Source organism: Pogoniulus pusillus, chromosome 17 (assembly GCF_015220805.1).
Source record: "Pogoniulus pusillus isolate bPogPus1 chromosome 17, bPogPus1.pri, whole genome shotgun sequence".
In the NCBI taxonomy this organism is placed as follows: Eukaryota; Metazoa; Chordata; class Aves; order Piciformes; family Lybiidae; genus Pogoniulus; species Pogoniulus pusillus.
This window is the reverse complement of record NC_087280.1, coordinates 7,825,069-7,842,468: the sequence shown is the minus strand read 5'-3', so window position 1 is coordinate 7,842,468 and position 17,400 is coordinate 7,825,069. Positions and strand designations below refer to the sequence as shown.

At 38.2% G+C, this 17,400-nt stretch overlaps 1 protein-coding gene across 3 annotated transcripts in view; it reads right to left on the bottom strand.

Annotated features, from left to right (window-relative positions):
* Positions 1-6,410: 6,410 nt before the first annotated feature.
* The window catches only part of LRRC49 (leucine rich repeat containing 49), a 47,641-nt gene continuing 36,651 nt past the window's right edge, over positions 6,411-17,400 (bottom strand). Inside the window, exons 15-19 of one of the 3 annotated variants that reach the window (XR_010305341.1) lie at positions 14,119-14,228; positions 13,296-13,449; positions 11,136-11,361; positions 8,533-8,603; positions 6,411-6,904 (exon numbers count right to left, since the gene is read on the bottom strand). Coding sequence is in view for 2 of the 3 variants with exons in the window: in XM_064157487.1 (XP_064013557.1) it covers positions 11,155-11,361; positions 13,296-13,449; positions 14,119-14,228 (471 nt within the window). In the remaining variant the exon portion in view is untranslated. The other 2 variants (XM_064157487.1, XM_064157486.1) reach the window with 2 other exon arrangements.

Below are 17,400 nucleotides of genomic sequence, written 5' to 3'. Positions count from 1 at the left end.
TCTCTAGAACATTTTGTAAATCCCCTTGAAATAAATATCTTATGAAAATAGCCCTCAATTGATCACAAGACTTTCTGGTGAATGATTAAGAAAGTATTTCAAAGCTTTGTCTGAAATTGAAAATATTTCAGCCAAAAATCTGAAATAGTTTTTAGTTGATCTGTTAAGCCAGTTTCTAGAAAAGTACTTGAAGGTTTTACAAGATTTTTATCTGCATCATAAATTGCCATTAAGAAAATTCAAATACTGTAAGACCAAAAGCGAAGAATTTGGCAATCCTATTCTGAATTTCCCAATGCTTCTGATTAAGAATCACTACATTGATGACATTCTGAAAACGGGTATGAAAGAACCTACAGTGAAAGACTTAAGTCAGATGATGTTTGAAAGAGATGTTAAATATTTAGCACATAAGATCACACAAAAATACATACTTTCAGTGCATTTCACTTATCACAAATTCCACTCATTCTTTCCATGCAACGAGCAAATAAAACACAAAGAACAGCCAAACCAAATAACAACAACATAAAACCCAAAGGGTGGCATGATTTCTCCCTAGAATACAAGTCAGACTAGTTAAAAAAACCCTAAAACAATAGGTGAAAGTGTCAGTTAGTGGAGTCTGTGTATGTGGCAGCCAAGGAATGGATTCTTTTATCTGCTGATTCAATTGAAATGAGAGCAATAAAATAGTGACATGAAAACAGAAAAGACCACCACTGCATCTAGCACTACATGTGCTAGAACTACTTTGCTCCACACTGACAGGTGCCCCTACCTCTAGCATTCTTCCTCTTGGCCTCTTCACAGAACACAGCTATGCCACTTAAGCTTCATACCAGTAACTAACACTAGTTAAACAATAGCCTCTCTGTAGCTGTTCCTCACTGTAGAGACAGGGAGAAAAGTTGCATTCTGTTGGACCAAGCACTGAAGGTATGAGCAACACTGACAATGTTTTCTTTAAATAACAAAACACACTGTAGTTTGCAAAGGGTGGGGAAAGTGAGAGCCTCCTAAGGAGAGTAAGGGAGGAGAAACATAGAAAGATTTGGCTTACCACAACAGTTCTCACACCTCTAAAAATACACAAGGCTGCCTCACTCTGTAGCTGCCCAACACTTAACGTATGCTGCAGATGAGATATACAGTACCTGGCTACTTCAACACCTTTGTCAGCTCATTACCAGAGATCTAACGTGACCAAGTGTTTTCATTTCACTTTTTGCTGCTGTTAAAATGCAAGCCCTGAGGGGATGATTCTCTGAGGCACTTTTTTTTTATCCTGTGGCCTCCTCTGAATACCATTTTGGACAAGCTTGACAAGTGTATTTTATAATAAGGTGTCTCTGGAATGAAAAATGAGAGCCAGTCAGCAGTGAGGCTGCACAGGTGTCTTAAACTAAGTATCCTTATATATGAGAAACTTTGCAGTTGCTATTCAATCGTTAGACTGAAAGACCTCAAAGATTCACAGGTCCTATACTGAGACCCCATTGAAATACTGTTTCTTCCTCCACCATGGCAGAGCTTGTTGAAGAGAGGAGTTAAAAGTGAGTCATCATCAAGCAAGGGCAGAAGTTCACACTAACCAAGAAACAGCAAACACTCTACACCACCTTCTCGCATCATCTGTGGTTTCTCTTCTGTTGTCTTCTCCAGGCAGTAATGAAATCAACAGCTATGCAATTTAAAAAAATCAATATAGCCAAAGGTATCACCAAGCTAAAGTGATGTAACTCACTCTTTCTTTAAAGATGGAGACCACTTGTTTTAAGTAAAACTAGAAAAGCTGTGGATGGTACTCTGCTGAACACAGGAAGAATCTGTTCAACAACTTGAATACCCATATGATCTGTTAATGATCTACTTTCTTTGTAGTGGAAATCACTATATAGGAGACAGCAGCTGCCTTGCAACCAGTCAGCTCAGCATCAGAGAAGTGGTTGTGACTAACTGAACTAGATGAACTTAGGCCAGAGAAACAAACATGTGTATTTCTTATTCACCACCAAGCACATTTAACCTATTTCGCAACATTCTTTATCACTCATCACTACTGTAATGACCTAAGTGAAGCAGCAGTTATCTACCTGATGATACTGTGATACTGTGATACTATCTAACAATGTCTATGTAATTCACTTTCCCTCTTTATCCATGTGATCACTCTCCTCCTTTGTCAATATATGAACTCCAAAGAGCAAAGAGGAGGACCTCAAGGCCTTTTCAAATGTTTCAAAAGCACCTATTCATTTAGATTTCACTAAAGTCTAGCATGACTTGCAGTGTATACCTCTCATTAGAAGTCTAGGACACTTCAATTTTACTCTAAATCCAAGTAGAGTGAATTCTTCTTCATCATAAAGCAGGCTACTTCCATGGGATCTGACTGTCAGGGAAGGAAACATTGGTTTTAATTGCATGGGAAGGAAGCAACACTGAACTTGCCAGTACAAATTCAAACTTTTACAGACATCAACGTCTGGAAGACTGCCCAGACTACCCAAACAGGAGAGGAAAGAAAAAAAGACAATTCCACTGCATTGACAAAATGGACATCTAAAACAAATCAGGTGTTTCACATTGTGGAAGTGCCTATTTCCCTCTAGCCAGCACGGAAGCTGGACGGCAAGTTGAGGCATAAATTTCACCACCACAGATGCATAAAAAAAGAACGACTAGTGCAATTTTCACCTTGCATGTAGGCCATGTGTGAGACCATTAGGAATACTGCAAAAACTTCAACAACATCACCATTTTAGCTGACACAGATTATCTGGATTTCGATTTCTGATCATGCATCCTAGAAACCAAATCAAAACTCAAAACAACAAAACCCCATAAGCCACCTCTACAAGGTCAGAAGGAGGTTTTCATGCTCACATCTTTCAGGAAGTGTTTATATCTTTTGCTATGAGTTTACCCTAGTTTTTATGCATTCACATGCAGTTCCCAGAAGAGTGCAAAACCACTCCAATCAGTATTATCCTCACTCTATATTGCAATAGCACTTGTCATACCTGGGAATCCCTCCCTCTAATGTTTACCCAGTTCACATTTTCTGGATTACAAAACCCTGAATATTTACTCTTTCTCTCTCTCCTTCTTTTTTTTTTTTTTTTTACATTTACTAATATCTCTTTAGAATTTAAGTAACATTTCCCTAAAGGATCTTGTTTGTAGACTTACACAGAAGCTTTGTAGTCAAGTGACTGAAAGCTTTTAACGCATACACTTTACCCAGGATATATTAGTTGCATGAAGCTTAATCTGTTGTAGTGTCAGTGCCAAGTTAGCTGCACTCTGTTCTCTTTGTTTCTTTCAACAGTCCTTAGAATTACTTCTTTACTTCATTAGAAAAGAAAACACAGATCACTGAAGTCTAATGTGAATAGGCAGGCAATGTGCTACACAGCCAGAACATAAACCACAGTCTGTATTGTCCCACAAGAGAATTTCTGAGTGTAATACAATAGCTAATCAATATTTTTTTTTCTCTGTATATTGCTATGATTTCTGTCACTGAATGTGAATTACATTAATGCCACTGTTAACTTCCATAATGAAGAAAGATATCTGGACTATGTGAGCACATAACACAAACGTCACATTCATAGGAACAATTTCTTCACTACTGTAGTTTGAATTAACCTTACAATCTTTCATCTAATGATACATTATAAATAGGTGGAAACAACAGGCCATTCTGGGCTGTCCTCTCCTGTGTTAAATGCTCAATATTACACACAGATAGGCTATTTGTTACCCTGATTCTTGACAAGTGTCATTGTCACTGCTTTGAATATGACTAGTACTCCAGAAAGAATGAATCTGTCTGTGATCTGCTCAGTGTTCATGTAAAGTTTCACATTTGTTGTGTGCAAAACCAAGTACTGCCAATAGCAACATTTCAACTCTGGGATAGCCACATTAGTCAAAACTTAAAGATATAGTTTGTCTGGAACTAGAAAACATCCTGGTTATGGTTATAGCAATACAATATATAGTGCATGGCACCTAGTATGAATAAAGATTGCACACAGGATTTTCCTTAATATGGAAGGAAAATTAGGCTAGCCTAATTAGGAAGACTGCAACAAAAGGTAAGATTAAGCACTGTCATCCCACTAGCCAGATTACAGCACCAAGAAATCTGATCCATTCTTTTATACTGTAATCAATCAGCTCATGTCCAGAGCAATCATGAAGCCACCAGTTTTTATTTTCCAAAAACCTGGATAAAACAGTTACACAAAAGGGCTTCCTCAAGTTGATGCAGACAGCAGAAAGGAATAGAGTTGTCTCGTACAAACACATGTCTTGGGGATGCTGAATAGTTCTGCAGTTGGATTAAGTATAAATATTCTAATTGCAGTTTTCTATTCTTTTTCCAGCCAAGTATTTTTCTCCTTGCAATTTATCTATCTATACGTGAAAAGCAATCAAACAACAATGCCAAAACCAAACAACTCAGAAGCTGAGTTATTCCCTCCCCCCAATTAAGACTTCTTGGGTTTTCACCAGTTTCCTAACATTTGATACAATAAGCAGAAACATCTGCCCATCCCATCTGTACACAAGCCTGTGAGGTCTGATACACAACTCAGAAAGAAATGCTGTTCTCACCACAGACAAGTTCCTCCAGATGAGCTTATCTTTCTTCCTCTGAGAGCAGAAGTCTAGCAAAGCTAGCCAAGAAAATTAGATACTTGGATTGTATAAACAGTCCCTTAGACTCAATTTCTTTAATCTGATACTTAAGAAAATCCAGCTCTGAGGTGACATGTAAACAGATAACAATCACCCTTTTGTAAGAGCATTTCAAGTCTGTGTAGCTGACATTCTCTACCTTCTAGCATGAACAAAAGAATATGCAAATAAATCAATCTGTATTAACTTTTGAATAAAAGCAACTTCATCACACCACATAGCAAAGTGAGAGCTACTCTCACATTTCCCTTCCTTTTATTCTACATGTATGCAACAAAACACAAAGTCTTATGAATCTCCAGAAGTCTGATACCTCAAACTTAAACCGAAGAGAACAATAATCTCAGTGAAACTGGACTTTGGGGTGTAGCAGACTTTGTGTAATGTGGGAATAGAAACATACACAGTCTCTTTTCCAAAATAAAAACAAATAGCTGTCACTGTAATTTTGAATATGTGCACTGACCTCTGAGTCTAGAAGACATCTTTGTGAATATTCCTTAATATGAAAGGCCAAGTATTTCACAGAACCATAGATGGCTTGAGTTATAAGGGACCCTTTAAGGTCATCTAGTCCACCTCGAGCAAGGACAACTTCCATCAGTTCAGGTCAGAGACCTCTTCAACATGACCATGAATGTCTCCAGGAAAGTGGCACCTATCACCTCTCTGGGATGTCTAGGCCATTTTTCAGCATCCTTGCTGCAAACATTTATTTCTAATATTTAATTATATATATATACATACATACATATATATATATATATATATATATTTAATGGTGTGTGCATATATATGTATCTACATGCTGTATATATATACTTAAATATACCATATTGCAGCAAGTCCTGCTAAAAACCTATCCCCATTTGTCTCAGCTTCTTTAAATAAACTAGCTAAACCAAGCAGCTCATTCTGACATGTCATAAACTGCAACAGAAGACATCAGTTTGTCATTTTAACAGCCTACAACTCTGCTAAAAAACCCCAACCAAACAAAAAAAGTAGTCACTTGTCCTGAATTTGCAGAATGTATAGATTGTGGAGTCAATACTATCTGCACAAGAGCATAACTTAAATCTGCAGACAGCCAACATTTCAATAGGTTGACCTTTTAAAAAATATGATTAAACAGCTTACATGATAAAAGCATGTCCATGTGTAGTAGTGAATCACCTTATTCCCCCTTTATATCATTGATCCACACTGACTAGAAAACAAATTTTTGATCTATTTTTGCATTCAGATCTAAAACATGGTCTGCAGTAGAGCAACTTTCCTTGCTTGACAGTGGTCAGACAAAACCTCTTACCTTTTCTTCCCTTAAATCTGACAGGATAAGCTTTTGGTTTACATCAAGAGAACCACTTCTCCCTTAGTTCCACGGCAGCAGCCTATCTGTAGTTCTATTACTTTTGCACATCCCACATCAAAGGGAGTGTATAAAATATAGCTCTTCATCAGTCTCCTTACTGAAGATCCAATTTCCCCTGTGTAATGAACAGTGACTCTACGTTACATAATGGGCTCTTCATGCATGACAGCTATATTGAAACAAAATGCAATAAATACATCATTATCTACACTTGCCTGTACATACAGGAAACGAGCCTCAGAAAATAAGAAAATGGTATAAAAAATACAAAAGTTCTCAAAGACTTAGAAGTCAAAACTATCCTTTTAATAAAAGCCTTAAGATAATTTCTAGTTAACACATGGAATTTTTACAAAGCCAGCTCCTGCCCTGTGCAGAACGTCAGACTAGAGTCCAATTTGGATGAGCTATCAGTGAAATATTAGCAGTATTAAAAGTTGGATTTACACAGCACTTCAAGGCTTTTGAACTAAGAAAAAGAACAACTGGGAACCTGTTACAGTTTTATAACAAGTCCCCAGCTTCAAAATCAATAGCTATTTTAACTTCTCAGTTTATACATGCAAACACAGAAAGCTTTTATGTGTAGTACTTAAATTTCAGAACATCTTAAGAACTTGCTTGTACCACCTTCAAAGTTTTAGGTACTCAAACTCCTTAATAAGCAACTATAGTAATGTATCCCACAATGGACAAATAGTTTTGATAGGCACATAACATACAGCATACTCATTTGAAGATCACCTGTTTGCTTAAAATTCTAGGTACTTCTAGGTGGTTCAGCATCACTTTAGTCCATCTCTCATCTCTTTCCTAAAAAGAATTAGTGAAAGTGTAAGGGTTGGGGTACTTCTTTCTTTTTTAGGTTTCTACTAGTTCTATGTGGAAAACCCCCAAACATATACAGCCCAACAGTAATCTCCTCTTTTACAATAGCTTCTTAGCTACCCTCCTCCAGCCACTTAGTAACTTTGCTATGAAATAGTTGCTGTTGGTGAAAAAAATGTTCAAACTGGCAGCATTTACCAGCCACTGGGAATAGAGAGAATTTTAAGATGTTTCTACAGTTCACAGTCAATACTCTCCGATTCATTTAACTTAGTTTTTTGAAGACCCTACCTTAAAGGCTCCAATCAGTATTATGCTTCTAAAGCTTCAGAAAGCCTGGCTTTGGTCTCTATTTTCCCATGGAGAACTTCCTGTTCCTCTCAATCAATCCACCCTTCTTAAAACATTTTTTCCATTTTTTTATTGCTGCTGAATCTGATTCAAAAGAGGCCCATCTGCTCCAGCTACATCATCAGGAGAGTTCTGTGCTTGCACGCAGCTGCTGAGATTTTCATCCCCACACAGAAGCTGGAATTGCTCCACCCACTCCCCCTTTTCACAGAAATGGCATAAAAGGACTGATGAATCCAAAGAACTTTTACATGATCATTTCTATAAGGTAAACTCCTTTTACCACATTTCACAGAGTCTCAATTTGCTCCCTTAATGAAATGCACCATGTAACTTGATAGCACAATTTTCCAATGGAAAGGGAAAAAAGAATCCTATCAAGCACATTAATCTTACTATAAATTCCATGAAGTGGTTCAAAAAGCCTGGAGGAGTGATTGTTTCTATTAAATTCTATCAACTCCAGAGTAGGACTTCTAGTATTTCCTTAGAATTAGTGACAACCTCCATTGCATTCTGTAAAGACTCAGATGCAACTGTCTGCAAGTATGTTTAGAAGCTCACAACATAACATAAACCACATTGAGAATGTTTTACAGTGTGTCTGCCACTGTTAACCTGTAACACGTTCTGAAAAAGAATATTCATCGACAACTCAGATGCACCAGCTTGATCTGAATGCAAGCAGAATGTATACTCCAAAATACCTACCACCACCTAACTCCTGGTACTCATTCAAGGTTATTTTCAGGATGTGGAAACTTGAGCAGTGGGAGGTGTCCCTGCCTATGGCAGGGGGCTTGAACTGGATGATCTTTGAGGTCCCTTCCAACCTAAACCATTCTATGATTCTATGAAAGCAGAGATGGAAGTACAGTTTTGCAAAGGGTCTTACCTCAGTAAAACTTAGAAATAATGCTAGTTTTGAGCCACAGCAACCCTCACAGGAAATTTTGGTTCTGATCTTTGTTTTTTTTCAGTTGATATACAAGGTTAAGCAAGATCAATCTGAACTGAGCAAAATAACACACAGTGGTTCTGCATTGTCTTAGTTAAAACACACTATGACTACAAAATTAAGTTCAAATGGCATACAGCTTTCCTCCTGCATTTAAAAACACTAGCCATGGGAATCAGCTGAACTTGCTAGCAGCTCCTAACTTCAATTTCTGGGCAGAAGCTGTCAAGGTGGCTTCAGCTAAAGTTACTGTACTACAGCATGTTGCATTTCTACCCATTCACAGTTGATTTTAGTGCCTCACCTCTTCATGCAGCACTAAGAAGAAATCTTTTCTGTGCACACACTACTTCTTTACAGTATCTGCCAAAGTATCTGTGAAGGGCAAAAGTGAAAAATTTATTTTTATTGGTAGTAAATATGAAATTTTCACACAGTCACAGGAATTAATTTCAACTGATTAGGAGTTATCAGTTTCACTAGCAAATGTAATACACACATTTCAACTTGTTTGGCCTTGGCAAACCTCCAAAATTAGCCATTTGCTATCCAAAGAAACAGAAGAAATTGCAGTATTAACATATCTTAGAACAAAATATATCTTTGAATTAATATTTTACCAGTAAGAATTCAAACAAAACCTACTACAAATTAACTAAAACAAATTGAAATCAATTTTGGACAATTGTTCAGGTGACAATTAAGCTCACTGAACATTGATACATTAATATGAAGAAGCATTCTGTAATCTCACAAATTAAACAAGAAGAAGTCTTCACCAAGTTCTGGGTGAAAAAAAATAATTTATTAGCTTTTGCTCACAAAAGTCAGTTACTACCCTTGATTCTTTTTTAATTATTTTTGAACAGCAGCAGTCAAAAAGGTGACAATTGACAAGTGTTCTGTAAAAAGTAAGGCAAGCAGAGTGTAATGAGCCAGATACTTGCTGGAAGGCCTACTCAGCCAGCCAGGCATAGTCCAGGAGGTTCCTCCAGTGCATGATGATAACTTCTTGATGCATATAGTGGATGAGCCAACTAGGAGAGGAGTGCTGCTGGATCTTATATTCATTAACAAGGAGGATCTGGTCGAAGCAGTGGAAGTTGAGGGCAGCCTTGGCTGCAGCAATCATAAGATGGTGGAGTTCAGGGTATTGTGTGGTAGGAACAGAATACCAAGCAGAATCACAACTCTGAACTTCAGCAGGGCAAGCTTTGGCTTCTGCAAGCAATTGCTAGGGGAAATCCCATGGGACAAGGAAATAGAAAGTAAAAGGGTGCAAGACAGTTTGTTAACATTCAAGGACCACCTCTTCCAAGCTTAGAGCATCCCAACAGGTAGGAAATCAAGAAAGCAAGGCAGAAGACCTGCACAGTTAAATAGGGAACTGCTGGGCAAATTCAAGTGGAATAGGAGAGTCTATGGATCATGGAAGGAGGGGCCAGCCACTTGGGAGGAACGTAAGACTGCCAGAGGATGTAGAGAAGCAGCTAGGAAAGCTATAGCCTCCTTGGAATTAAACCCTGCAAGACAGCTCAAGAACTACAGAAAACTTCTTCAAATACACCTGAGACATAACTAGAGGCAATGTAGGCTCACTGCTGAATGAGGATGGTGACAAAGGATAAAAAGAAAGCAGAGCTACTGAAAGCCTTCTTTTGCAGAATCACAGAAGAGCAGAGCTTGGAAGAGACCTCCAGAGAACAGGCTCCAAAACCCCTGCCAAAGCAGGATCACCTAGAGCATGTCACACAGGAATGCATCCAGGCAGGTTTCCAAAGTCTCCAGAGAAGGAGACTCCATAACCTCGCTGATTGGAATGAAATACAACAAGGCTAAGTGTAGAGTCTTGAACTGGGAAAAGAACAACCCCATTGGCAGTATATACTGGGGACTGACCTACTGGAGAGCAGCAGAAGGGAAAGGGACGTGGGGGTCCTGATAGACAGATATATGATTATGAGCCAGCAATATGCCCTTGTGACCAAGAAGGCCAATGGCATCCTGGGCTGTATTAGAAGGGGTGTGGCTACTAGGTTAAGAGAGGCTTTTCCTCCACCTCTAACTCTGCCCTGCAGAGGCTGCATTTGAAATATTGTGTCCAGTTCTGGGCAGCTCAGTTCAAGAAGGACAGGGAACTACTTGACAGAATCCAGCACAGAGCCACAAAGATGATTAAGGGAGTGGAAGATCTGCCTTATGAGAAAGGCTGTGGGAGCTGGGGCTCTTTAGTGTGCAGAATAGGACACTGAGGGCTGACTTCTTTCATGTTTACAAATATGTGAAGGATGCCAGGAGGATGGAGCCAGGCTCTTCTTGGTGACATCCAATGATAGTACAAGGGGCAATGAGTGCAAGCTGGAGCATAGGAGGTTCCACATGAACACAAGGAAAAACATTTTCACTGTGAGGGTGACAGAGCATTGGAACAGGCTGCTCCTTCTTTGGAGACATGCAGAGTTCCTGGATAAATTCCTGTGTGACCTACTCTGGTGATTCTGCTTTGGCAGGGGGGTTGGAATATATGACCTTTTGAGGTCCCTTCCAGCCCCTAACATTCTGTGACTCTGAGTGGAAATCTGTTCTTTAAAAAAAGAAATAAACCCAAAAAAACCCTCAGTGCTGTCAGCATTGCAGAAGCAACCATAGCAGAAAAAAACCTCCCAGATCAACAGTAACTTAATACAACATGACAATAATCAAGTTAATTCTATGTTCTCTCATCACCTCAGCCAAGGAAGCATTGTTAAACCAGTGCACAGGTGAATTCTCATTTCAAAACTGCCAGAAGTTAATGAATATTTAAAGGCTTCCCTTTGGAGAGGGAGGAGGCATACCATAGCCATGGCAATTTTATATTTTATTATGTTTGTAAACCACCACAGAATACTGAACCCAAAAGCTTACAAGTCAACAAGCCTTGGCTCTACTGCTTTTGATCAGTGATCCGCTGTAAGCAGAGCTTCATGTAGGAATTTTTATTGCGTATTTCTATCACTGCATCTCTGACAAGTTCAATGAACATCTGAGGCCAGAGCTTCTGCAGCGACTCATTTTTCATATTGATGTCAGCTGCTTCTTTCACTAAGTTCTCGACGTATGTCTGGCAAAATGTTTTTCTTTCCTTGATTTCCTGCATGGAAGAACCATTACACATTGCATAAGACAAAGAAAGAGAAGGTTAAACAAGAGCAGACTCAAAAAAACAACCACAAAAATGTAATGAATTAAACATGGTGACTGGCAGGCAAAGAGGTCATTGCACACTTTTTCCTGTTAAGTTGCATGGCCCAGAGTTTAAATCAAGCTTCCAGGTGTGACCACAGATTTTTATTGTATTCATAATATGGATAATACATTAATTCATTAATCTATCTGAAATCCCCTTTTAAGTAGCCATGCAAATATCTTCTAACAGCATTATGAGTTTTGCTGCCATCTAGCATAGCACTGAAAATGCCAAGGAACTCCTAAGTACCAGACTACTCTTCCTTCTTTCTTCCCAGCTTTTCAAGTTAACAGCACAACAGTTGGAAAGTATATGTTTATCTACCTGCCCTATCAAAAGCTAAGCACATTGTCACAGAAAAACCTGCCAGTATGCAGCCTTCCCATAGGTTCTCAAATGGACTCTGACAAGTGCATAATTCCTAACATGTACTATATTTGGTACTGAAGTAACCTGATGCTTTAAGCAATATTAATGAAACAAATCACTTTGTGCAACTATTAGCTCCACATTTTAGTAACTCAAACTGTATTAATCCCTGATTCTGCAGAGCTTCCATAAAACTTTGAACAATAAATTATATTGGTGCTAAACATCTAACTAGTTTAATTTATGGCACTGTTAAAAGTGTTAGGTCACGCTTCAGGACATCAAAACAGAAGTGTTCTTAAATGAGTGATCAAGTACAGAAAATACTTTCCAGCTGTTTCATATAAAACCCGAATTATTAATCAATGGCTGAAACAGACTAAGTTTATTGCTAAAGATGGCAATCATATTTATTATGGAAGTTTACTGCTGATGGAGAACTAGAATCAGCCTTCTCTGTTTATCTTACTCTTCTCCTGTAATATCCTGTATTATCTGCTGCTACACATAGCACTATAACAACGGACAAGGTCTGAACTGCTGCACTGGGAAAACAATGCATATATTTAATGCCTGTACAAATACCAAGCTTATTTTATTATAGTGCCTGTTCTGTGGTAAAGGATGAGAGGAATGTCTCACTGATTTACTCAATGCCATTCAACATCTTAAGAGCTACTATCACAGCTTTCAAAACTGAAACAGAGATTTTATACATTTTCACATGATCAAAAAGCAAACAATGGGACAAATGTGGGAAGCAGGGTGCACACAGCTAGAACTCATGACAACTGCTCAGAAAGCAGATTGTGGCTGAAAGAATCATATTCTTCCTGAGAACAATTTCCCTCTGCCCAAGCCAAAGAATTAGCAGATCAAAACCACAAACTAAACCAAGCGTGACTGATGCACTTGTCTGAAACAAGCCAGCCCACAATGTTTTTAATAATTAAACTGAAAACATTTTCAGTATATTTATATTTATGTAGCTCATTTAAAACCCAGAAAACATCTCTTTACTACTACAACCTGCACTATGCCAGATCTTCCCTGGAAGTGTTGTTCACCAAAGACTTTAGGATATACTTTCCAAGTTTTTAATTCCATTAGAAAATGCTAACATGTGCAATATACATTTTTCTTATTCAAAACCTCTGCTCTCTTCTCATATTTTACTAATGCAGCTACATTTCATTACAAACATAAGGCTTGTAGGTGAGAATGTATTTCTGAGGCTGTGGCATTGTTCAGACACCGCTTCACTGAAGCCAGAAACTGGCCATTACCATGTATTCTGGCAAAGATCAGGCAGATGAAATGTTTGATCATAGATGTAAATATGGTAAGCAGTGAGATTTTAAAACTGTTCTCAACAGCACAACTGAAACTTGATATATAGACAAGTTCCATTACTAGTAGTCTAAGGTTACATTATATAGGATGAAAGCATTTTGCAATGATACACTTACCTCAAGCTTTTCCATATGGAAGTCCTTTGTTGTGTAATTCAGCATTGCTCGATTTGTGCTCCCCCCTCCATTTCTTCTGTTATCACTACTTTCCTCACTGCCAGTCCCAGATTTCTTTCCCTTTCCCTCCTGCAAATAATGGAATTGCTTCCTTCTGTGAAAAGAGAGATTTACAGTTTTAACAGTTTAAGTGCAGATGTTTCTAATGATAGGTTTTTTTCTTTTCTCCTTTTTTTACATGTACTTTATCAGCTTTCAAGTCCATTCTGTCCTCAAGTTACTCAAAACATATTTGACTCCAGAGAGCCCTCTGTTACTTCGCCTTTGTAGAATTGACATTTTGATATGCATCATAGAGCATCTCTTAAACAGAAAGCCTTACAGCTTACATTATCATTTAGTGTGCACCTAGACTAAAAATAGAGGGGTTTAAGCACCTTTTCCAGCACCAACTCTTAAACCTGTTAACTGTTCCAGTCGTTCACTATAAAACACCCACTAAAAATAGCCAGTTTTCATCATCAAAGTTCATAAATCACCACCAATAGCAGTACAGTTGGAGAACTGAACAAGCAGGCCATTTGTGCATGTGTGTGCCTTTTAATCTTACTCAGCAGACTTCATACAACATCTGTGAAAACCTAGTTACCTGAATCAGGAGATGCTAATATTTCTGCAGTAAGCAGAGAACCTATCTTCTGTAAGATGTTACTTGTCGGCTTTTTTTTCCTCTCTTTACACAGAAAGGTTTTACCACAAGAGTGTCCAAAAGAACTAAAAAACATGTTTGTGACAAAGTGCAGTTGCAGCCATCGTATTTTACCTAGATTCTCCCAACAATGACAGCACGCGGTAATGGGGCAGCTCAGAAGATGCTACGTATGCCAGAATGCCAAAGAGCCTTTCAGCCATTACAACATCATTTTCAGTAACCTGTGAGGGGAAGGAGGTGTGGGGGAGGGGAAGAAAAAAAGAAAATGCTTCAAAATTGGCACTTCCAGATTTTGTTACATATGTACATTGAGAGAGAACCACAATTTGCTACACTGAACACTGCACAGAGATCTGTTCCAGGCATATCTTCCAAATGTATATTTGCTTTTACTGGCACTTTAGCTGTACTCTAAGAGAAACCAAATGAGGTACTGGTGCTTGTTTTATTTCCTGTATTTCTGGAAACTTTAATGTATACACTTTACCCTGTTCTTCATGTTAGTCTTCATGCAATGAGGAATTTTGTAACAAATTCTTAAAACAGAGGGTCTGAAGGCCAGGCATGATTGATTCTGCTCCATACTGCATGCATTTGCAGAAGGTCTACTGGAAAACTTCTGATCCAGTTATGCTGGAGAAATTAAGAGTCTGGGCACCCACATGTGAAAAGATAAGTTACAGTCTTTCTTATTTTGGTAGCATCATAGAGAAGCCTTTATAAAAAGAGAGCCTTGGAGGGAGAGGGGGAAATTTCTCTGCAATTTCCAAGCCCCTGAAATATGCGTTCCTCCATTACACTTCTCCAAGTTTTATCCAGACTTGTGTCAACATGAAGTTACAGATGACTCTTTGATGGTTGAAAATTTTCCAGAATTAATTTTACACATTTCAATTTTATATAAAGAAGGTGGAAGGGGTTTATTTTTTGGTGGTGGCAATTGTTCTTTCTCCTTGCAACCTCAGGAGACCATGGCCCATGTTTCTCCTGCCCTGATGGCCAGACTGTGAACTGACTTCCACTGCCAAATTTTCTTGGCACAGTTTCTAGACTCCTGGCTTTCCAGTGAGTGCAGAAGAAATCTTTATGATCATCTAAATCTGATCTGGATAACGCAGGACAATGAGGCTCACTCAGTGACTTCTTAACTTCTGGTTCAAATTTAATTTCCATTCATCTTATAATATATTTTCGAAAAGCAAACCATTATGAAATAAACTCAAATACTCACAATAGTTACTAAGTACTTACAGAATATTTCTGTGTTCTGTATCATTAAAAGTGTGTAAGAAAAATGGATTTTTGAGCCAAATTAACTTAATATTATTATATTCTTGCTTAATGGTTATAGACTACACAATCTACACTTGCCTAAAATATACTGCAAAGGCATAATGTGAGGAAAAACTGAGAAGCACAGATCAGGAAACCTGACATTTATAGTTAATTCCAATTTCACAGCATTCAGAATTGCTCATTTTCACTTCAAATTAAATAAGTCTTACTTAGTAGTCTAAGAGTATGACCTTGCTAAATAGTCTGTTAACAGAAGCAAGGACTAAAACAAAGAGCACAGAAGGCAGCTAGGGAAACAAAGACCATCACAGGCAGAAATGTCTGATGGAGAAGTGATTTTAATTTATTTATTTATGTTAAGAGAAGCATAAGGACCAGGTCAACAGAGACAGCACTGCTGAATACACTCTGCAGCTCGCAGAAACTCATGTTCTCTTACTGCAGTACATTGTTTGCTCCATTAACCACAAAAGGATTGTAACGGCAGTATCACATAAATGTAAGACTGTTATGCCTGCTGCTTGCCAAGCACAGCACCAGTTCAGTACATGGGATGCATCTGTTAACCCTGCATGCCATACCATTTGGTATAAAACACTGTGCAGTTTGGTAACTTCAAACCTTGACAACTGTTAGTTAATCTGAGATTACCATCACCAGGAAAAGCTTCAACCACTGCACCTCAATGCAGAGAATTCACTTCCTTACAGTTATGACAAAACATTGTTACGGGGAGACAGCTTCTAGCCTGGAACATAACTGGAATGGAGTGAGGAGGTTGGGAAGAAACAACAAAAAACAACTATACAAACTTCTTTTATACTATTACAAAACTAAGTGCTAGAGCTAGGCAATTTAGTTAGTTAATTCAATTAGTGTATTTTGCTTCTACTTCCCAACTGGGGCTTGTATTCCATGCATTGAAATGGGATTTTCTTCTATTGATCTTAAAGGAAAGGTAATGTACATCTCCAAAGCTGGATTCCATAACTTCTGATGTAGCTAATGAAAAACTAGTGTGGCTATGACACTTTTCAAATGTTTAATGGCACTAGGAAAAAAATTCTGCATGCACACCTTCATATGATGTGCTCTGGCTGAACGGGTTTGTTGACTTGACATGTGTCCTACATAAAAAGAACACCATGCTACATGTAAATCCCTTCAGTAAATTCATCCCCATTTAGTAAATTCATCTGCTGATAAATGCAGAATTTTCCTTCAGTGACTGAATGTGATGGTTTGGGTGTTACCCATTTCCCCACACTTAAGAAATCTTATCATCCAGACTAGACTCAGCAGCTGGAAATTAAAGAATGAAGCTTTATATTTACAGCTTAGCACAATATATGAGCAGGTATTTACAATCCATACAGCTATACACAGAAGTATACAAGTTAAACAGTAAGAGAAACACAACAGCCCTCCCAGAAACCAGAGTCCCCAGGAGGGGCTCCTAATCACCCTTCCACCTCCTTACCACCCCTCTACCTTATCCCAGACTTTGCCTTATGCTCAAGGGAGAGTTTGGAGAATCAGATAGGGGGATTAGGAAGCAGAGAGATTACTTACACAGACAGCAGGTTAGAGAGAGAAGGGACGCAGCCAAAGCCAGGGAGCAACTGTGTTATCTATGTGTTGTTTTTATATATCTCAGCAAGCCTATGAGTGAAGTAGACATCACCACTGTTTCCTTTTCACAGCCTATAACCTGATTCCTCTCACTAAAACACACCAGCAAGGCTCAAACCAGCACAATGAAGTTGCTGATCTTGAAATTCTAATTTAAAAAAATGTTGGTTTATTTTCTTTCTCCATGAAGACCAAACATAGGTAATATTTACCTTCTATTTACTTTTGATCTGAATCACTAGTGCTTGTTTCAAAAACACAGTGCAGTAAAAAAAGCTAACAATTTAAAACCCATATTTAAATTCTGTCTTTTTTTTTTTTAATCAGCTTTGATGGACATTTTTTGAAAGTTACTAAGTTCAAGGCTATTGTAAGGTTCTCATGGGATTATTGACTATCATATTTTGTTGAGATGTTTGGTTTGTTTGGTTGTTTTTTTTTTCCCAAGAACATGTGTCCCATTTA